This window comes from Rhea americana, unplaced genomic scaffold, assembly GCF_003343005.1.
Source record: "Rhea americana isolate MKP2758 unplaced genomic scaffold, rheAme1 scaffold_85, whole genome shotgun sequence".
NCBI classification, from domain to species: domain Eukaryota; kingdom Metazoa; phylum Chordata; class Aves; order Rheiformes; family Rheidae; genus Rhea; species Rhea americana.
This window is the reverse complement of record NW_028187034.1, coordinates 670999-694583: the sequence shown is the minus strand read 5'-3', so window position 1 is coordinate 694583 and position 23585 is coordinate 670999. Positions and strand designations below refer to the sequence as shown.

Here is a 23585-nt window from a genome sequence, read left to right as displayed (position 1 = left end):
GTCACAAGAATTCACCTAGATGGCTAAAATGAACACCAAAATTAAGAGAGAACACTTTTCTTGAGTCAGTTGGCTCTATACAAGTGTTACTGACACGTAAGCAAGCAGGCAGGACACAAAGATGACACCATTTATACTAGCTGGAGGTAGTTTCCTACTTTTGACCAATTACATATAGACAGACATTAAGAGCTAAGATGGAGCAACAGGAAGGCGTAGGGAGTGAATCTGTGTTAAGAACACTCTAACTTACGCACAGCACATACAGACCAGCCTGAATGAAGAAGTGGTGTTTCAACCTATACTGAAGTGTGACCTACTTCAAGTTTAAGCATCTCCTTACAGGAACTGGATATCAAAGTGTGACCAAAAACCAGGTACAAAGCAACACTTCATCATAACTTAAGGGCTTGTCTTCATGACAGAACAAACTCAAGCATTTAGATCTGGTATTTAAATCCCAAGTTTTATATACAGTTTAGTTAAAGTACTCCCATATGAATGATTTAGCTTAAACAGAAYAGGCTTTACCAGAAAGTTACACAAACCCAAGAAGTTTTATTTTTCAAAACCATACTTTATTTTTAAAGGCTCCTAGAAGTATTCAGAACTATATTTCTTAAGCAAAAAGATTCACATTTCATTCTGCAGGGTTACCAGTATGACAAAAAAAGCATTTGGAGATTTATTTTTTGCACTTCTTTTTGAGTTCCTATACCAATCCAGATGGAACGGTAACATCAATTATGGCTTAAGATACAGAATTACAAAAGAATACACATARATGTTGAGAATTAAGTGGTGAACAACTAATTATAATTTCTCTATGGAAGTGTAATGTTTCAGCTAAGACAAAGACAGAAGCAACAATTGTCTTTATTGGTAGTCACAAATCCATTGAACATAACCAGCACAGACAYGCTGTTTTCAAGGATACCCATGCTGTTAATTCACAAATGTTAGAAGTATGTTTATCTGCTCCAATTACTTCACCTTTTCCTCTGCACCACAATGAATTGAAGTATGAAACCAGGACAAAAGTTGGGTTTTTTTTTGTTTTTGTTTTTTTAAAGAAAAGGATACAAGAAAGATGGAAGACTACAGTATGTGGTAGAGACATCTCTAAACAGGCAGCAGGATTTATTAAAAAAAAAAAAAAAAAGACAACTTTGGCCAAGGAATTTTGTTTTTAAGTACATTAAGGGCTCAAACCTTTTCAGAATCCAGAGCTGCAATTTTGTTGGGCACTCTTCCCCTTAACTGATTTAGAACTCTGCATTTACATGTTCTGGATGGCTTGCATTCAACAGGACAGAGGTAGTGATAGGAACAAGATTCCCTCCCCTAAAATTTCCAAATAGATGAAACCTGGTAAGCACAGCCCCRAAGAAAGGCAAGTGCAACCAGCTGAGGACCTGCCAACCGGGAAAGGGTAAGAGCGCAAGTCAGACAGTAAGCTGCTCTTCCACACCCAGCTTGATAAATAAAACGTTACATAAAGGTGCTGGACAAGAATTGAGCAAGCAACAAAACCTCTGTGGCATCTGCAATATGTATTTCATGCYAGGCTGTGCAAAGGATAGGACTGTACCTTTGCTGCACAGTTGTGGTAATCAAAATACGAATTATTTGCAGTACTGCCAGAAGTTCCAGTGTATAACTAGCTAGCATGGTTATATCAATAATTTTTAATGGCTATATAAAGTCAGTCACCCATTTAAAAAARTAAGGACTTGTATTTGCAGACAATTCCTTTATCCAGTTAATTCTTCACACTTGTCTCACTTTTGCTATTTATAACAAGATCAACTATTCCATCCAAAGTGGGTAAGACAGACTTCATCTATTAAAGTTCCTTCCTCTTTGCTCACTGAGAATAATAATAAAAAAGAAAAAATCTGTAAGAGGTTGTATCTTACACCCCAAGAATATTACAATTTCTTRCAAGAGTCTTCATTCAGAGGAAACTGTCTTTAATACTTAATAAAAGTTTGCAAACTCTTAGGCAAGGAGGGATGGTTGGAAATGTATGTTATTTCAGTATAATTTGAGTGCTATAAACCAATCATTAGAAAGTTCAACACACGGGGCTAGAGAGTAATTCTCTTTAAAACACCCCATTTCTCTTCTTAGGAAGATCAGAGGTAAAATGGTTCATTTTATTGCAACACTGGTTAGCCAAATCAATCCTTCCCATTCAGATATGATTTTTAAGAACCAAGGATTTTATGGTTTACTGCCAAATTTGGCAGACAATTTACTGATGAGATTCATGACCTTGGGGTTATTCTGGTACTTGGACATATTTGCTGGGTTCTGGGCAACATCTTGGAATGCAACCATAACTTCCGGATCCTGCAGGACAAAAAAAACCACCCCAAATTAGTGCATTTAWAAAGCAAGTTTACAAAAGTTAGTGGTCATGTGGTTCCAACACAAGTCTATACTTGCTCAGTTGTTAACATGTCAAGACTAGATAAGAGTTTTAGGTAAGAGGTCTCTAAAGAAATCCAGTGATATTAGTGCATGAAGTTAACACTTCACCAATAAACACCTCAGTCATTACTGACTTTGCTGTACTAGTAGTGCCATGTGTGARGAGGAGGAGGATAGGATGACAATTCTTTTTCCCTAAAACAGCAGCCACTCTTGTCCACACCTGTTGGATTACTTCTATTCAAGCATCTTCATATGCATTCTAGAGGAGGAGGCAGGAGCTCGGTTTGCAGCATTCAGGACAGGACAGCGTTCCACCAAGCAAGGGCTGCTAATCATCCCTTTCACCCCCTTTCCTTCCAGCAGCAAAAACTTGAATGTGCTGGGCTGTGAGCAGATGAAGTGGCAATATTTGGCTTTTTAAAAATGCGTCTGATTCTCAGGCAACCATTCCCTATCTCCTCTGGGAAATCCTAACTCAGAAACTTGCATCTCATTACACTACTGTGTTATGGCTGACATACATTCACATATACATTAAAGACACTGGTCAAAAGCATATCACCTTTATCTTCCCTATTTAGTGTGAGAAATATTAACACTTTTTTTCTGTACTGCTAGTACGCCTTAGGCCTCCATTAAATCAAGATTGTTTTTTAAAAAWCATTTTACATATGAATGTTTTTAATTGTGTTTTTAATAAATAACCTATATTGACTGGTTGTACATCTCATCCTRTAAAAATGTTTCCATTATAAGCAACTTGCACATAAAAGATTCGAGTTTCAACCCAGCTAAAATGTAAGGAGTTTATTATTTCCAGTACAAATCATCTAGATCAGCTGTAGTTTTCATTTGCTGTTCCTTGTAACACATTTAAACAGTTTCAGTGACAGGTACAATCTTCCCTAGACTTCTATCCCATCACTCCAACAGCTCTATTCTTTGGAAACAGCAAAAACCAATCAGTGCCCTCAGATCTGTCTGCACTACAGTGACAGCACCCTGTAACTATTCTAGCATCAGATGCAGACAAAAGCTGTTTAACAAGTCTGATCCAAGACTGAGTTTGGTAGGTGTGTAGTCCACTTAAATCAACCATATGGTTCAGTCATGTTTTATACAAGTTGGGAACTGAAAGAGTCAAGCCTTATCTTTTGTTAAAGGCATTTACAAGTGTTTTTGGCTCCCCCACAAAAGGGATTTGCAAAGTCTGTGAAAACTAGAATGCTGAAGTTCAGAAAACAGGCATTAGATTTATCTTTACTACTTTACAGGATTCCTGTCCAAATAAAAACTTCCACAAATCCAAACCTCTCAAATTTCTAATTTCAAAACTGCGCATACAACTATAAAAAACAGTCATGTTGCTRTATCTGTGTTTCTTCCTATACATCAATTCAGAATACAAAGCAGAATAAGCTCAGTCACTGGATCGTAAGTGTAAAAGTACATCTAAATTGAATGTTAAATCTCCAATTCCATTCTAGATGTTTTATCATCTTATGAATGGACTGCAAGTAAGTTATTCTGCACTCATGTAGCTCTTCATACATACATAATCAAGGTTTCAGACTCRAGAACAATACTTTCAGAAAAAAATYTGAGAGTAACGCTGCAGCAACAGTTAATCTACCCAAATGTCAACATTTAACAGGGAAATGTGACTATTCTATTAACAGTCAAAATATTCAGTTCTTCAATGCTCTGGTCTTTAGTTGCAAAAGGATGAAAGATACTTTTAAGGGAAAACAGTTACCACTACTCTTTTTTCTAATGTATGCATTTCTGTGGAAGCCTGCATCCAGCAAGTGACTACATGGCAAGTAAGTAATTCACAAGGTCATCTTACACATCACTCCTGTTGAAAAGGATTTATATTTAACCCATGAGTGCTCTCCGAAACAGAAATGTCGTATCATATCCACAGAACGCAGCTGCACATGCAAGATGAAGTATTACAGAACTCTCCAGATAGCCAGAATAGTGAAGTAAGAGAAACATTACCCTCTACCCCAARGATACCCATCTCAGCAAATTCTTCTGAGACTAAAATGCTCAYAGAGAAGCTGGCTAAAATAAGATGCATTAGAAATTATCACAAAAGATCACAACTACTATTGCTAAGAAGCCCTGAAAAGGAATATGCCAAATGGTTACCACTTTTGCACATAGAAGACTAGCACCAGCCACAATTTGAGAAAGAAAAAAATACGTACTCTGAAGATTAAAAAAAAAAAAAGTCTTCAGATAATGGAACCAAAGAATATGTCAAGAAGAAAGCTTTTATACCATTTTGCAGAGGTTCTTATCTATATGCCAATGATAAGCAGTAACTTTTATCAATTTATCCATAGGTAGCCTKCTTCTGCAGGACAAGCTAAGGGTGACAGTGAAATCAGTTTAATTTTGATGATGTTCACGCATGCAGAGTTTTAAGGTTTACCAGGATGGAACAAACTCTGGCACATTTCAATGTTAGCTCATGGAGAAGTCTCAAAGCTGAGCAGACGATAGTCTACTGGCTACCTAGAGACTAGGAAGAAAGCCTTTACTCTCAATGTAACTTTTAATAGTAATCCCTCACAGTGAAGAGACTCCGCAAGTGTCAGCTAAAATAACACCTTAACTATTTGAAAGAGACTCGTGTAAGTTGGTGTCTGACTTTGCTCTAATAGCTCATGGTTAACCGCAGTGCTAACAGCTGCCAGCTACCACTTTCCATTAACATATTCTGTAGTTGCACTGAGCAGAGGCAAGCCAAGAAGTAACAACTACTAATGGCTTTTAAGGATAGAGATTACATTCTGACAAAGAGCATCAGCTTATAGTCAGCTGGACATTTTAAGAAAAGAAGGTAGTACAAAAATAGGTACCATGCCAAATAGATACGGCTAGGTTTAAAGTTGGCACAAAAAGRGGTCAACGAGACCTGAGACTTCACTGAAAGGTTAAGAAAAATAMTGACACCATATGAGCTTGCAACAGAGTACTACAGTATTTTGGGGAACATATCATCAGTATGCAATGCAGCTCAAAGGCATTTTGCAAGCACTTAATATGCAACTGCACTTCAAAGCCCTGTTTTCAGCAATTGTTATTTCAAACTCCTACTGTAAGTAGGAGTTAATAATATATGCACTTTTTTTTTTCAGATGGGTTGGATGCAAGTCACCATTAAAGAATGTAARAGCCTAAGTAAAGGTGTATTTCCAAATACCAGCAAACATTAAAAAAAGTCATGTACTTCTATATGGAAAACGTTGCATTTTTCACAGTTCGAGGTCCTTTCAAGTAATTGTCCCTTGCTATACTTTTATTTCGAAGGGGACTGTAACTGTATATGCAACACATCTATTCGATGACCATGGAACATTATGAAACTCTAGTTTAACCAGAGGAATCCAGAAAAAAGTGACAGGACATTTTTATACTTGACCATATTAGTATGCAAATCACATTTTGTCTAGCTCGCCTGCCTATAAAACTGATGTTGTCGAATATGCTCCACTGTAAACTGCTGAAATACTGTTCTTAAATAAAATCAGTTATGACACTGAGCAACTAAATCAACAATTAAATCAAGCCCATTAGGAGAGTGAGCTTTCTGAACATGAATTTTGAAAATACTAAATGTGGAAGTAATCCATCACAAGTTTGCCTTTGACAAAAAACAAATACTCGATTCTCTAAAGAGAAAGGCAATTCTCCTGTCAACACAATTGTATTATACTGTACTGCAATAATATTAACAATTATTCATTTGTGCATAATCATCTCACTGCAATTTCTGTGCATTCAAAAAGAAATCCACTAATACTCCATAGAARACAACTATCCAACAGACTCAACATGCCAAAAAGCTCAAAAACTCTAYTGTATGCAAATATAGGGCTGGGGGGAGGGGGAGGAGGAGGAGCTTAATTACGGTCCTTGTCAATTTGAAAAACAGCATTGATTCCAGACAATCCGGTGCCACATACAAGGAGAGAATTTCACAACAAAAATAAAGTACTCTATTGCTATCAAAGAGGTCACATCTTCCTTCCTTCCCTCAGCTCACGAGCACAGTCTCTCCCTCATTCTCAACACTTAGCTTCGGTTTTATCAAATCCTCACCTGCATGGCCGCCAGGACTTCTGGATCACTGAGAATTTCATTGAGACCTGGCATACCTGCCATTCCTGGCATACCTCCAGGCATAGCTCCAGGAAATCCACCTGCAAATCCAAAACAAGAATATACAATGGAAAAGGTTTAATTCATCTAGCCATGCGCTCATGCAGAGAGAGCAAGAAATATTCCTTTATCACACCTCCAAAGCCGTATCTTACATGACGCTACAGCTGCTCCGCTAAATGGAAAGTACGGGTTTCACCTGCTCTTTCTGTGAAGGTCTGCATCTCATTTAACGTGTATTTTTAATCCAAGGAAAAGCTTGTAACAAGTGGCAGATTCTAGCACCTTGCATAGAGATATAGCTATTTTCTGCTTAACTTAACAAACCAGCTGCATGAGGTGAACAACTTGAGGCAAATGCTGATCAGGATGTCTCAGGTACATTCCACACTGGCAGGAATCCTAGATTTGAAAAAATGGTACCAAAGGAGGAAACCAAAACAACCCTAAAGCAAAATGCTTGAGGTTCCAGTTTTGAATATTTAATCAGCATATAATCAGGTTGTGCTGAGCAGGGCGAATATAGTTCCTCTCCATTTGCTTCCCCTGACAAACTGATTTTGTTGGAGCATGCACCTGGCCTACTCCACCTATGTCTCAGTCTTTAAGAGCACTAGATTTATTTTTAGGTACAGTAAATTAGAGAGAACCAAGAACATGATGGAAGGCCTGCTTTCCATGAAACTATTCAACAACAGTTCTCTGAAGAATACTGAAGTTATAGCTTTTCTACAGGGTGGACTGTACCACCTCCTTTAAGAGACTGTTCTGTTCAACACAGCTTGCAAAACAGCACAGATTTCCTTAATATTCAACCCAAATTTTCTATTTCAATCCTACTGTTCTTAAGCAGAAATGGTTCAAGCCATCCTGGATAATTTAAAAATTATTTTTATACAAGTTTTTCATCATACATTATTAAGCAAWCACTGCATCCTTGCCTTCTCAGACTTGAGTCCTTTCATTCCATTAATTATCATTGAATTCAGCATGAATAACATTTAAGAGAAAAAAAAAATCCCATCCCACTTCTCGCTACTGCATAGAAAGAGTCATCGGTAGACAAGCTCTAAACTTCACACATTTTTCTCTCAGCCTTGAGAAGAAAGGATGTATAGATTGCCATGATAATAAAAGAGGCCAGCTCCCTATGGAAAGACCAGTCACCTCCACCTCAGCTATCAGTGCTTAAAAATGAAATACCTGGGAAGCCACCTGGGAAGCCACCAAACTGAGCTCCTCCTGCCTGTCGCCTTGCTTCTTCCTCCTGCAGACAAAAGCACATAATTCCAGGGAAAATTCGAGAATTGCAGCYCTTTTCCATAGCAAGTAATAGAACTGCAGCCTGTTTTCTACTGCTCTGTAGATTTGAGGAGGAAAAGATARCTGAGACTGTTTCAGGCATATAAGCTATAGCAATAAACAAGAAGCACTTGACTATATATGAAACTACAGACAAACAGATAGTGATACCTGGAAAAAAATTACCAAATAACAGTAGGCAAGTTGAGTGTGTTTTTACTGAATATGAACTATACAACTTGTTCTAGCCTGTTAGCTCTAAAAAAAAATTAAGTCAACTTGTAAAAAATGTATCAGTAAAGCATGAAAAAAAGCTTGCAAACAGTGTGTCTGGATGTGAGGAAGAAAAACAAAGGACTATCCTGAGTTTAACAACCCCCTACACACTTTGAGGAAAACAAGCACTTTAAGTGAAAACTTTTCTGATATACAATAATTGAATTCTTAAAGTACAAAATTAGTAGAGACCCAGAGTCTATTTTTGTCATAAGAAGCAGAAGCAGTATAAGATCCTCTTCTTCAGATTTCGTTATTGGTAAAGCAACCCAGACAGAAATCAATTCTGCAAAATTTAAAGATGTAAAATTAAATTGATTTTCATATGTGCAATTCATTTTAATCAAAGTAACTGTGCCACTCTCCAACTGATTAAGAAATACWAAAGTTTAAGTATTCACCCTTTGTGCTCTCTCATGCTCTTCTCGTGCCTTCTTCACTCTCTCCATTCTTTCCTTGATTTCCTTTTCTTCACGTTTCCGCTCATATTTTCGGCGATGTTCCGCAATTTTCTGAGCCTGTTACAATACAATATCAGATTTCATGTCCATTTCTAGCATACCACACATAACATACTTCAATACTAAATACAACCAAGCTTAACAATCTGTTTTTATCAATTCTTAAAATACAGGTTTATGATTTCACATCTTTAGAATYTATTTCTTTTAGGAACCATTTGCAATTTACTCTCAAATCCAATCAGTCATTTACGTCTACCAGGCCCTACTTGAGTTCTTTAGAACATGCACTCTAGCATGCTTTTTTTTCACCTATACAACACTTACACCATAGTGAGAACTTAAGCATGTTAAACTTCCACATACCTTCCTGTTTATACATCGAGATACTAATTCCTCCAGGGCTAATAATAGCAACTGCTCTGAAACAGGGCATTTTTCCACTGGCACAATAATATGAAAAATAATTTTTCCTCTCCTCTTTTTGATAGAGTTAGTGTTGCTCCAAATGTGCTGTAGCACATACAGCTAGGCTCAAGACCTAGGAAGAATTCCTGAACCAAAGTAAGACAGGGTAGGTGGGGAGAGAGTTTGCAAGACAGCCCCAGTGGAGGTGGCTAGTTAACAGTCATTTCCCTAAGGCTCCTCACTCAGCTGATATCCTTAGCAGGATATTAACTGCAGCACTGCTCTCCTGAAACTAGAATGTACTCTTGTATAGTACTGCAAGAAACAGCTCATGATTTCACAAATTGCTGAGCTCTGATGGACAACATTGCAGATAATGGCTACTCTGTTAGTACAAATCATGGATAGATACCTCTCTTACATATGGCTACTGTTCTATCCTTTCAGAATACCCTTTAAAAAAAGAAATAACTTTTCTAAGGAGTAGAGTTTTGATACAACTTATTTTAGCTAGCAGATATTCATTCCATACCATGTGATTCTAGAACTTTTCCCAGAGAAAGCAAGTTGCAAACAGTAGAACGGACTGATACCAAAAGCAGTACATGTTCTTGGAACCTGATGTTCAAAAAAAGTTCTGGCCATGTAAAGGCTCAATAGAGATAAACAAACATTTTTATGAATGGGACTTAAGAATCTTCAAAGTTTTAACTTTCATAGTATCTAAGTATTTCTCAAAATGAACTAAACGTTTCTAGAATTTTTAACTTTAGACTTTCAGCTGGAAGTGCTACAGATTAGGGAGTGCTGCAAAAGCTGAAAGTAAACAGATTAAGTGAACATATTATTCTCACTTGTATTAAAGATCACTCATGAAACCTCCCCCCCCCAAATTGCACACTCATATTTCCACACAGTTGGCAAGTACATATCAACGTAAAATAGCCATACTCTGCTCCTTCTGTGCACAGGCAGATCAGCTGAGAAGTAAGAAGTTCTACTTCAGCCAAGAATCAAGTAAACCTCTTGTAAAAAAAGTCTGCGGTCTACGACCTATTTGGATTTATCACAGACAAACAGTCTCCAATACAGAAGACTTATTTTTTAAGACGGGCTTAATTATTGTTTTAGAGAGAGTATCTTCTACAAAGCCATAGCAGGAAAAATACAAGCTAAAGCTATTAGATACAGGAATGATTATGCAATAGCTGGAAAGTGGTCAGTGAACTGCTTCATTAGAATATGTAAAAGCGGGGAAAAAGAAAAAGTCTACTATCAACAGTCTTGACATTTGTTACACAGTTCTTCCTTTGAACAATGCTGGGGCCAAACCCTTGAACTGAAAACCAGTTTCACATAGATTATGCTGCCCTCATGTGGTGGATTACTAAAAGTATCAAAGTAAAGAATGCTTCCTTTGTACATAGTGTTTAGGATGAAGCTTTGATACAAAGTTCAGATTTTTTTTTTCTTTTTGGTAGTCCATTATCTGAGGGCTCTCTTCCCGTTCTTCATGTTTTCAGCCAAAGTTATAAAATGCCAGTCTAACTTCAATCACTTGGGATTTTTCTATTAAGATTTAAGAAGACTAATTATTACCTATTTAGTTACACATGTAGCTCTAGAGACTCAATTTCTCTACACACAGCCACAAAGAACTGTGATTTAAGACGCAAAGTATTTATAAACTTAGTCTGAAGTGTCAGATGACATACGAACAATCCCAYATTCCCACAAAACAACGTATACTGAAAGAACTGAAGGCAGCAATGCCTTTCAAACACAGACGAACAAGGGACCTACTTTATCCATCCCTACTTACTCTTGGTTGCACCTCCTTCAGCATCGCACTAGCATCTTCATCATAATCCAATTTACAAGCCAATGCAAGATCATGTGCAGCCTCCTCCCAGTGACCCAGAAGTCTGGAATAGAGAAGACACCAACATTCAGGAGGAGACAAAGAAAAAAAAATACACAACACAATTCTTGCTGATCTTCAAGGTATTTACAACCATGCAGCATACAGTATTTTTACCTGCAGCTATAYAGACTTACTCAAATTCAAATCTTGCTAACAATTATGGGATTTTCTGTAACTTACAGACTATGAAGCCATTAGAGGATACTTGCTTGCTTCATATCCTTACAATAACCTTTGCCTGAAGCAAAAAATGAGGGGAAAAAAAAACAACTAATGCCATTCTTTGTTATAAAGAAGCTGTTAAAGAGAAGGTACCCTACCTTAAACACATGAAGTAAACTGATAAATACTCTCTGAACCACTTAAAACTTTATTTTAAAAATATTGATATTCCTCTGCTGAATCCTGTTACATGAACACTCCCTGTACATTGAGTGTTCTGCACAAGTCTAAACCACTACTAAAACAAGCTTAAGTGGATCTTCTTTATTCAGCACTGAAATATCCTAGCTGTAGGATATTTCCTACACTGTAGGAAACTGTAGGAATGCATCATGTCTTAGTTAAAGGGGTCACAAAAGCTACTGTACAGCACTATTTAAATGTTCATTTAGACAAAGTTGTGATATTTAAAAATTAAAAATTAGGTACTTTCAATGTGTCAAAGCACTTTTGCTTACAGAAAAAGCTGTTAAACCAAACTATGCTCTAGTCTCACTCTTAGGCTCCATCCCATWTATTAAAATTGTAGACATTAATAAACTACTCTCTGAACACTGCTTGAAATAGTGGGGGGTGGATTTTTTTTTTGTTTTAAGTTCTATTAATGCTCATTCCTTCCACTTTTAGAGTCTGGAAAAAAAACATCATCATATTATTTTTGGCTGATCTATTGTCATTTTAGAAAAAACTTTACGCTAAGTACAGTTGGAGGGGGGACACTGGCCTGATGCTATTTTAGACAATTAGGAGGGGGGACACTGGCCTGATGCTATTTTAGACAATTACCCTGTTTGCTTACTACTTATCTCCAATTGAAACACATGGTTCCCTAAGTCAGCAGGCAGTTAAATTTACTACTTAAGTGCTCTAGGACTCTACGGAGTAAGGGCAGCCAAGCTATGTTTAGAATTATAGATTAGTAAATAAAAACTACACTAAAAAACAAAAGATGTCCAAGCAAATAAACCCCACAGTCCTAGATTTCATAGTCTTTAGCAGTTACAAGATGCTATACAGGATGGCAATAAGCCTTGAGAAGATGATTTACAAAAAAAAAAAAGGCAGTGCCAGAAGAATTATTCACAAATCATCATCCTTTCTTTCTTGTAATCCATCAATATACATTCAACAWAATCTTTTCTTGGCTCATGACTATGGCTCTTAGGTACAAGATAGACAAGTCACATATCACAGAAAAATACAGAAGGACAGAAGGCATAAATAAAATTGTTCTCCATAATTAAGTGAAGAGGATATGAAGTATAGCTGCAGTTCATCACCTATGTGCTTTTCCCCTCCATTTGTAGGTCTGTGCTGAGTCAGGATTAATCTTGATGGCTCTGTCACAGTCTCTAATGGCAGCATTTGGCTTCTGTAGTTTCACAAAAACACTGTGGGAATGAGAACATTTATTGTAAATATTCAAATACCAAGTTACTAACCTAAGTGGGAAATAATTTTAGATTACTAACAAACAAGTGAACTACAAAGACGCATTTGAAGAGTTGAATTAAAGATGKTTTTTGAGATACACAATGTGTTACTGACATTTACAGTTTTTTAGGTGAATCATTAGCTGAAAGTCCATGTGTTCGCTGTTAGAAGTCAAGCCTCACCAGCAAGAACTTTGGTGCATTAAGAGAGGATCAATAAATGCAAAGGAGAGTTGAATTTCATGGTCTATGCGTCTCTAACAAATGGCAAAGAACCAGTTGAACAAAATAYAGGTAATATTATACACTCCACATTACAAAGTCTTTAAAAGAACTAAAAGAAGAAATTAAGCATGAGTTTTCATACGCACTACAAGGATCAATGGTTAGAACCATCAGGAACTACACGAGCACATTGGTTTGAAGTTGTCTGTACAGAACAAGAGCAACTGCTTGATCACCTAGTCTGATAAGCCACAAAACAGAGTTCGTCTCTTTAAGCTGCTCACTCTGAAGTCTCTCATGGCCTATTTAGCATCTTCCTTCCACTGCCTCTCCCCAAGTCACCCCACCATTCCTTGAACTTACACGATAYTCTTTTTCTCCCGATCTTGCAACCTGCATCTTAAGCTCAATACACAGAAGTCAATGTGCATAAATCAAAGATTARCAATCAAGAAAGAAACTAAAATAGAACACTATCATGTCACTGTATAAATCCACAATGGGCCTCAGTTTGAATACCGCGTGAAATTTTGGTCCCATCCCTTCATCTCAAAGCAGCGGATAGTGGAACTGAGAAGTGTCCCAAGAAAAGCAACAAAACTTCAACTACAGCACAGAAGCTGCCCATACAGAGAAATCAGTTAGGACTCTATAGTCTGGAACAGACAGTGCATGAGAAAAAAGATACAACTAGAGACTATAAAGAACCTTTGTGTTGTTTGACAATGAATCTTTAAAGAACAAAAAAGAGGTATTAAGCAAACAAAGCCTTAATCCAGGTTTGAGACTATGAGTAGTCAAATTAGCTTTACTATCACATTGTTAGGAAGAGAAGCCATAGTCTATTAAAATTTTAAGGGGCTGTCTATAAATTAAGGATTAGTTGCAATCTTCATATTCTATGTAAAGCACTATTTGTGTTCTTAATTGCTGTTTTCAAAAGCAAATACCTTGATAGCAGATGTGTCRTAAAGGTTTACAGAAGGTAGCCCTGTTCCCTTCTCAGTTAAGGCAAGTAATTGGAAGCTTTACAATATTCCAGCAAATGCAACCAACTATTACAGAAAAAAACGCTAAAGATGTTCAGATACTTGGCACAATTATCTCATGCTGCACAAAAACCTCTGCAGGAAACAMTAAAAAACATTCCTGAATTGACAAAGTACTCAGATTTCAAAATCCACAATATCCAAGATACTCCAAGTTAGAACTTTTGTCCTTCAACATCTACTTGAAAGAAATGTATCAGCAATTATACTACCTTCCAGTTATTTCATCATTAAGGCTACTTAGGCAAGCATAAATTCACATCTTTTCTTCTAGAAATAAATAGGTGAACAGTATGTCAGGAAGCTGTCCCAAAGCTATACCTCACCAATGACAGATGTTCCAATGCTGCATGCTGCTCAGGACATTAAAAGATTTTTAAATGAAGTCTACCAGGGAGAGGAGGATTACTCACAGCACTTGATCAGTACTGCTGTTACATTGTAGGTTTTACAACTTGTACTATGCATTTTGTTCATTTCCACAATAGACAAAATTGAAAAAATGTATCAACTTCTCCCGAAGCTCTTCTATTTGCGAAAACATCCGGTTGTATGGCACTACAAAGGGGTTTTTAAAAAGCTACTACCACCACCACCAACAAAAAAACCCCACCTATGATGGCCCAGAAGAAAGTTGTTATAAAGTACACAAATGCTGTTATATCCAAAAACTTTGATACGAAAAAGAAAGAAGAGCCAGGCCTGTACCAGTAAGATGCAGTAGAACCGGTTAACAGACACTAACTAATCTAGTATGATTGAGTACACATGAAACTCAAAAGCTAAACATTTCTTTGGATTTTATCTTACTGTAGAGAAAATCCACATAACTATCAAACATGCATGATCAGCAGGCTTGTTCTGTGTTTGAAGAAAAAAAATCTGTAGGATTGTGGGCTTTGAGAGCCCACTGATTTGTCTACCACTTCCCTGCCTTCTTCAAGAATCAGGAAGATAAACGTTTGTGTATTATGCAGCTAGGGCCACCATATATCAAATCAGACAGTATGTTCCTAATGCATTATCTGCAGTCTGGTTGCTTTAATCAGCAGTAAGGTAAGTGTTTAATGGGTTGAGAATAGGTATATCCTGTTCCTATGCAAGGCTGCTGAACAGAAATAAGTCTGTTTCACAATGAAAGAATTTACTTAACATGTTCAACAGGGAGAGAATTCACATGATCCACAATTAACTTCTTATCTAGACTGTACATGATTTCAATCATTATCTTAATTCCAGAAGGATCTTTAGCTGTTTCAAACATTTGTTATTCAGCATCTTTCTAATTCAACATATCAAAAGGCATTATTTGCTACAATGTATTTTAGAACATCATTCTGTACCTCAACAACTAAGATTCTTAGATGGCTGCTTCAGCAAATCTAGTTCATACAATTCCTCCTATATGTAATTAAGTGTACTTCCCTCTCTCCCTAATCTAATTTAAATGTACATACATCCTCAATTTTCCAGTATGTTTTGGCTCTTTAAGTGCAATAACAGAGCGGGCAGAAATATAAATAACTAGTTCATAATGACTCACCTTGCCCTCTTGGCGTACAGGATGGCCAAACAAGGATTCAACTTGATGGCTTCAGTGAACAAGTCGATAGCCCTCTGAAGTTCACCTGAACRTGAATATCAGTAGTTTGAGTCATTACACAGTGAGATTTAAACCATATTGCCAAACCAACCTTACAGGCTGTTATGCCCTTAGACAATTCTTAAACGGAACATTATCAACATCAGCAAATTCAACTTTTGTATTTTAAATTATCTATTACTAAATGCAAACACGAATTCCAAAACTACTGCCTGGAAGTAAACAAGTAAACAACTTTCTTCTAGTTAAATCTGAGCATTTGACTTCGCACCCAGTCAAGCAGGAAGCTACCTCTTTACACAGCTTTTTACTGAGTTAAAATAAACCAATAAAAACATTGATCATAATATGCACAGAAGTCCCATAACAAACACATCATTCAAATTCAAAGAAAAGCTGGTCAGTTTATAATTAAGATGCTGCTACAATTTCCCCCTGTCTTCAACTACAGCCACATCAGGAAGATAGCACTTAAAAAAAGCTTTCATGTCCTAGCTAGCTTTTGCTATCCAACACAACATTAACAAGAAGTGCTTGGTAAACAACAAACTTTTCTCTGAAATACAACAGAAACATCACATTCTGGTAACAAAAGTTTTTTCTTAACTGAGTACTTAGGAAGAGGGCTTTTCTCCTACTCGAAAGCATTCAGAAAGGTCCAAGTTCCTTTTTTTTTTTTTTAAAAGGAGCACGAAACAATGTTATGTTCCTTAGTATTTACTAGAAAACAATTTATCACCTTCACTCAGAGCATTTATAGCCTCCATCTTCTTCTCGTTAGCTTGATCCATCATCTCTTCAGTTACCTAAAAAACAAACCAATCAACCAATCAACTCCAAAGCTATYGAGTCCAGGCCAGAAGTACCAAGCTGAGACAATGCCAAAGAAAAGAGCTCCAGACTTCTGACTCTAGATTTTTAATTTGTATTGAAATTAGTTTAGAAAAATGTGATTTTCTGCTTTCACCTTGAAGACATCATTATTCTGAGATAGAAAAAATTCAAAAGTTGAATAATGACAGATTTCTATACRTCTAGTTCTCTCAGATGTACTGACAATTTTTTGTGGCTTTTTCTGACCTGATTTTCCCCTATTCTGATGGGCTCAACACTGAATAAGGAAAATTTTCAGTTTTAGGCTAGTAGTTTTCAGCAGAAAAAGAAGCAAAGCAATGAATGGCTACCTAGATCATGCAATCTTATTCCCTCCCTCCTCCTCCCAGGCCTAATACCTATTCTTGACTGTATTCAAAACCCCCCTCCCTCTTCTCTTCTGTCAGAGCCACTGAAAATACTGTGCTTACTTCCACATTTTCATCTCCCATTTCTTGAGGGTCATCGTTGTCTGGTTCAATCACACCCTCATTGTCAATTTCTGCGGAAAAACGAAAAGCAAAATTAAGCTCCACCTGCAAACAGAGAGAGGACTTTCAGAATCACATTCAAATTGGTGTACTGCAGTAATAGCATTTATCTTCCACACCTAAGTCACTCTCTTCACTTTCTGGCTCAGGTGATTTAACTGGTTCCTCTGGCTGTTCCTCTGCTTTGCCCTAAAAGAGCAAAAAAGAAAGAAATGTATTTGTAAGCATACATTATTTCTGACTGATACTCTATTCCCACCTTATTAAGTAATAAGGCATGTGAAAATTCAACATAAATCTTCCAAGTGGACAATTGCTCTATGCATTTTATTGCTCTAAACAGTTTTATGTAAGACACAAATCTCCTTTTCCCTCTTCTGAACTTAAGTCTGTCAACCATGCAAATGATTTGCAGCCTAAATCTTGACAGGTGAACTTCAACTGTTAGTAAAGTCTGTCCTTCAAACTGTATAATTTAATGACTAAAATGAAACAATTCAGATAATATCCAATTCAGAACCAGTCTTGCAATGAGTGCTAACTACCCCTTCCTATCTTCCTGCCCTCCCTGACACATTCTCTGCATCAAATATTCTCTCAATCTAACACTATTAAGCTAGGGTCCTTTAGCAGTGAGCAATGAGCAGGTCTCAATGATTACAGTATTTTCTACATTTGTCAAGGCCAGCTATCTTGTGCCACTTGCTTACAATGCTTCTTCAAATGTTTTCCTACCAATGTATAACCATGTTACTACTCTCCTCTGAATCCCTTCACTTAACACAGCCTCCTTTATTACAGACAAACTGTTTGTCTTTATAGTCAGTGTCAAAATTCATATCCCCTCTACATACAATTCATTAAACAGTTCTAACCAGTAATTCCAGCATCCATTGTCTTCTTAAACCCAAAACAAAAAATTTTACAAGACCATTTTAATAATCCTTCTTTAAAAACAAAAGACATCCAATTCACATTTCAAAATCTATGTTCTCCACAACATTGGTTTTAAAAGCTAGCAGTTATCTGTTCACTTCATTACCTATCATGATGGCTACTATTTCTTGACATGCACAGATTATAATTTGACCTACTAATGACTACAGAAAAGGTGTACATACAGGCAGCAAGTACATAAAAATCGCAACTTTTTTTCTTCGGCACTTGCACTGAACAGCGCATCAGACATTCAGGATTAGGGAAATAGAGCATGCTAACACTTGAAACACACTAGAAAGCAATCTGTAACAAGTCCCCATCTGTAAGATACAATGGGCAGACTTAGGTCTTCCAACTGTCACAATCTAGTACTCACTCACCCTAGCATACTCACCCACCCTATTTGGAGGAAAATTGACAGTAATTTTTGTTTCTCCCCTTCCTCCCCAACATTTTTGCATAAAGTCCAAACATTAGTTTTCAATGATAAATTTTCCATGTCTCACCTTACTTGTCTCTTCTGCAGGGGCATTGGCTGGAGCAGGTGGTATTGTACCTCCCATGCTGTTCAGCAAAACAAAGGAAAAAATAGAAAGAGAAAAAAAAAATTACCAAAATACAGTCGTGTCCTTTAGAAATTTAGATCCTGCTGACAATCTCAGGTTTCTATCATGGCAGAAAACATAATGATCCTACTCATTGTAAAAGCAGTAACAGAATCACACATTCACTGTGCTTGTCTCAATGTGATATAATACACACTGGCTCTGTTGGCTCTTTTACCCAGAACTCAACCATAAYTTATGCTCATTACACCTCTCTCACCCATCCTTTCTCCAAATAAAGGCTGCCTCCTTGGCTGAAATTGGTTTTCCCCTTAAAACAGAACTTCTGTTTCAAATCAAAACTGTATGTCATTCTATTATTTCAATACGAGAAAAAGCAATTATTTCTCATTAGTTTGCAACATGTGCCCAAGAAATTAGGAGAAGCCTAAAACCAGCCAATTATCCTGGTATTTTTCTTGTATAGAACAGTTACACACTTAAAAATAATTGCTGCCTATGAAAACAATTTCATTCTTTTTGTGTRCTGCAATATTTATGCCTTTACTCAGCTAAGTCAAGAAGCATTCTTTGCACAGAGTATTCCTTCAATACAGGATAAACTTTGTATTATATGGACTTCGGTCAGCAGCCAGAAATAAGCACAGGCTAAACTCTCTAGCTCTGCTTCATTTAACATCTAATCATATCTAATGGCAGGCTGCCACAAAGATGACCATCCCCATTCATCCTATGCCCTGCACTCCCATCTACTGATAATTTTCAATTGTTTTGGCCATGTAAATGCCACACGAAAACAAATATATATGTTTGCTTTGATCAGCTCAGGCTGAACTAACTTATTTGGGGCCCACACAATCTGTTAGACATGATGCAAGGGGGAGGAGAAAGAAGTGGGTAAACAGACAGGAGGACCTGGAAGGCAGCAAGACTACCGTCTTCCAGCAAAGCTAGCACCTGTGCAACACAAAACTAAACCCTAAAGATGAAATCACACAGCAACTTAAGCCAGGCTGCTGCAGTCCCACTCTCCCCTCTCTTCTCTCTACTGTTACAAGCCACCTCACAGCCAAGCTCCAAACTGGCTGAAAACCTGGAGGGGGGAGGAGGAAGAAGAGGTGGCCGGATTGACAGGATCTGGYACCACAAAGAGGGGGAAAAAGATGCAACCAAAGGCAGGAGAGCAGCACTGCATTACCTCTAGTTTACATCACGATAAACTGTCAGGAAAATGCACCGGAAGTTACAAAAAAAAGGCATCTTCAGAAGTTACTACAAAGTCTACACCTACCACTGGTACATTGACATTGCTTAATCTATGCTATAYTTCAAGGATAGAACAACTGCAGTTTGATTAGATCATTATAGAGCTAAGCAAAAAATACAATACAGGTAGTAACTATTTCTCTTAAATTTTTACCCTTGCAGGTTGACAATAGCCATATAATACAATATTAAAAATTCAAGAGTTTCATCCTAGCTCTCCCAGCAAGTAGTTCAAGAAAAGTCAGCTATAACAACTGAAAGAATGGCATTACAAGGACAAGAGTAGGGGAGCCTAAGAACATTTGCTCTTCTGCACATCCAATGAGAACTGTAATTATTCAAGAATTATGGAAGTGTTAATGGCTATTGTTCAGGTTAGTACAATGCTCAGAAATTAAGATACATCTATCCAACTAACGCTTGCTGAAAAATACTGTAACATTCTTTTTAAATAGACTTTTTCAAAGCCTAGTTCACTTACTAGGTCTAGTGAAAAAGACTGACAACCCTCTAATCCAAAAAAGGTCAAAAATTGATTCGTATCTTCCAAACATACATTTAAGAACAGCTCAAGCTAAAAATGCAGGATTAAAATTCCAGAGCAATTCCAAATTACTAGTCTCAATATCAGCTGTTTTTAAGTCTGAAACCTTGAAACAYCTCAAGGCTGAAACAACTCGATTAGTTTCTTCTGCCTTCTTTACCTCTCCAAGCCCCAATCTAGGGCTTTATTAAAGAATTGTTAAAACAGTCTGAGGTGTTTAACAAGCATTTATGCACTTCCAAATATGGTATTTCAAAAACTGTCAAACTGCACAAACTGCTTTCACAAACACACCTTTATTCCCAGTCCTTAAAAATATTCACTATCCAGTTATCTTTTACTGAATCTAGATCTGCAATTCCAGAACAATCCCTACGCAAGTTACTCAAAAATCAATCCTTAAAGTAGTATTTGATTACAGTGATTAAACATGCAGCAGCGATGCAGTGTATTTAAATTCAATTTAAACTTGCAATGTATTTAAACTCAGTAGCTACACATACAGCATATCAGTTATTCATATTGCACAATAATTGAGTTGTCATACAAGAATAACACACACACACACACAAACATTCTAAAATAAGCCTTTGTGCTGAGACCTTGTGAGAGTTGTGCAGTTCAGGTAACTATGCTTGAGAATTTGTCCGGACTCCATTGTAATAACAGCTCCATGCTTCCACAGTAATGTGAAGTGCTGCTTTTTTGACTTTTTAGAATTGCAACTGTCATTTCTGCATCCATTTTCCTTACTTACAGTGACATTATCTTTACAGATGAACCAGATTACAGAAAATCTAAAAGGTCAAAATCTTACTGAACAGTAACAAAAAAGGCAAAAAATCCTGTTCATTAATTGAGTTTTGTGCCTTCCTTTTAAGGACTRTTCTTGTTTTCTTTGCTCAGCTACAGGCTTTTGAAACAACTCTTATAATGACTCCTTTTACAACGATTCCCGTTAAAATATTTATATATTTATGCAGTTATGAAAGAAATAAGCTTCAACAAGTGGGATATCAAGACCCTTTCCAAACATAATCATAAACTAGTATATYCTTTACAAGTATCTACAGAGAAATGAAATGCATATCTATCTATACAGATAGATAACAAGTATGTGAAAACATGAAAGAAGACTTAAGATTTCTGATGCAACATTAACACTGAGTCAGAAATCAGGCAYCACACACTCAGGCATCCCAAGCCATTAGCATTATTCTCAGCTTTAAAAAAGGTCAGATCAGTTATTAGAATTTTACTGAAATCCATCATAAGATTTTTCAGCTATCATTTAGTCATTACTGTGTAATCACTTGCAACATCATCCTYACGACCAAACCTACATCTTTTGAATTAATACAGGTGAACCTGACAAAGATATGATAAAAACCAATCAACTATATTTCCACTGAACCTGGGCCATTATAAGTTTCAAGTAGTTTCTCAGCAAGGAGACACCCCCCCCCCCCAAAAAAAAAAAAAGGCATGTATGTCAGTGTCCTCCTGCAAACAGCGCTATTATTACGGAAAGGAGCAGGAGAACCCACCAAACTTCCAGACAGTTTGATATGAAAAGTAAGTAGTCTGGCTACTACATTGAATGTTCAAGTGTATAATTTATGCAAATACTTAGCTCAAACACGTGAAGGAAACAAGAAACACTAAGAGAGTTATGTGAGATTCTATTTTGAGTTAGGTTTTTAACTTCTGAAACAAAGATATCCAACAAAGCTTTTCCACAGAAAAAAAAACACACTTCAAAAACCTGAATTTTATACTTACAACACACATAAGAAAATACACATCCCAAGCATTAAGCAAACATAAATACTAAAACCAAACCTCCAGGTTAAAGCCTTCCACATTAACATGGAGAAAGCCAGAAATCAGAGGCTCACCTTTTTACTTCCCTAACACATTTTTTGGTCAAAAGAAGTTAGTGTCTCCCCCTCTCCCCAGTAGTCTGTTCATACCTTCAGAATTACACAACAGAACAACGGAAGCAAGTTTGGGTGAGTGGCTGAAGTCTTTTATACATGAGGAAAGGGGCTGAGGACCTGCAGTAGGATAAAACACAAGTGCATCTCCTTCCTAGGCACACGCGCGACTACAATCATTACTGTAGAACCAAACAAAGTTAAATAGGAGCGTTTTCACAGTCACATGAGAGCATTCAGCTGTTTTAAAAGTTTAAGCATCAATTTAATAAACAGATCCAATAAACAGTTTAAAGCAATTTTCATTACACAGGATACTGTTAAGTGCTAGTACTTAATAAAAGAGTATCCGCATTAGTTTTCCAATTAATTATAATAATTACAACAGGACACAAAATACCACTAGAATACTTTCAGAGGAGTTTTAAAGCAAAATTTTTAGAGTAAATTCAAATTTGATACTAAATAAAAACTTTTCTCTTAAGAAGAGTATCTGCAAGGATTTYGAGTTCTTCAGAGCAGGAGGGACGTGGCTATGGTTCCCTAGCTGAACACACAGGTTCTGTGGGGTCTTTACAAGCAGTAGACTTTAACTCTTCTAACTTGGCGTTTGGGGGGAACTTAGGGGGCAGGTAAAGGGATGTTTTCATATTGAGAAGCATCTGCCATGACAGGCTTCAAATGCACACAAAAAAAGTATCTACAGCCTTGAACAACACACATATAAAATGCCTCACAAGGGAGCAAGATTTGAACCACACGATAAGCGAGACTTCCAGCGAATAAGCAAATTTTGGACACGAACCATTTCGCGCTTTAAGCCGCGAGATATTTAACGCTTTGGGCTACCAGCATGTAAGTCAGCGCCGCCCACCTCCCCACAAACTCAGATCCGTTACAGCGTGGCTAGCCAGCTCTGCTGAATAATGCGAGAATTAGCTCGCTAAGTACAGCTCTGGAGCCTTCCCGCCCGGAAAGCTAAACCACTGAAATGGCCGGGGGGGGGGGGGAAGATTTGCAACGAGAAGTGCGAGTGGGCTTCAGACAGATAAATAAATAAATAAGTAGATGGATAAATAAATAAATGCCCTTTCTAACGCACGAGTCGCAACGACTGCGCGCCCGACCTGCGGGGCGGGAGGGCGGCAGTACGCCGCGGCCGCTCCCCGGGGGAGCCCGCCGCCCCCCAACAGCGGGGGACGGAGCCTCCCTCCCTTCCCCCCCGCCACCGCCTCCCGGCCACGCGGCGGGGCCGCCCGCCGGCACGCGCCGCCCTCTCCCCACGCACCGCCCCGCGCGAGACCACCCCAACGGCCGCCCCCGCGGCCCGTGACCGACCTCTCCACCCACTCGCGCAGGAAAGCCAGCTCCTCGGTGTGCAGCAGGCCCGGGTTCTGCTTGCACARCCTGACGAAGGCCCGCAGCTCGCTCAGCTTGCGCGAGTCCATGGC

At 37.7% G+C, this 23585-nt stretch overlaps 1 protein-coding gene across 1 annotated transcript; it reads right to left on the bottom strand.

Moving 5' to 3' along the window:
* Nucleotides 1-556: 556 nt before the first annotated feature.
* ST13 (ST13 Hsp70 interacting protein) lies at nucleotides 557-23582 on the bottom strand. The gene is made up of 12 exons (XM_085323609.1): nucleotides 23473-23582; nucleotides 18328-18385; nucleotides 17002-17071; nucleotides 16823-16893; nucleotides 16258-16324; nucleotides 15459-15543; nucleotides 12489-12599; nucleotides 10885-10987; nucleotides 8595-8711; nucleotides 7819-7882; nucleotides 6556-6656; nucleotides 557-2355 (listed from the first exon to the last, which is right to left on the bottom strand). Exons 1-12 carry the CDS (start codon nucleotides 23580-23582, stop codon nucleotides 2227-2229), a joined length of 1086 nt encoding a protein of 361 aa, XP_085179735.1. The 3' UTR covers nucleotides 557-2226.
* Between the last annotated feature and the right edge of the window lie 3 nt (nucleotides 23583-23585).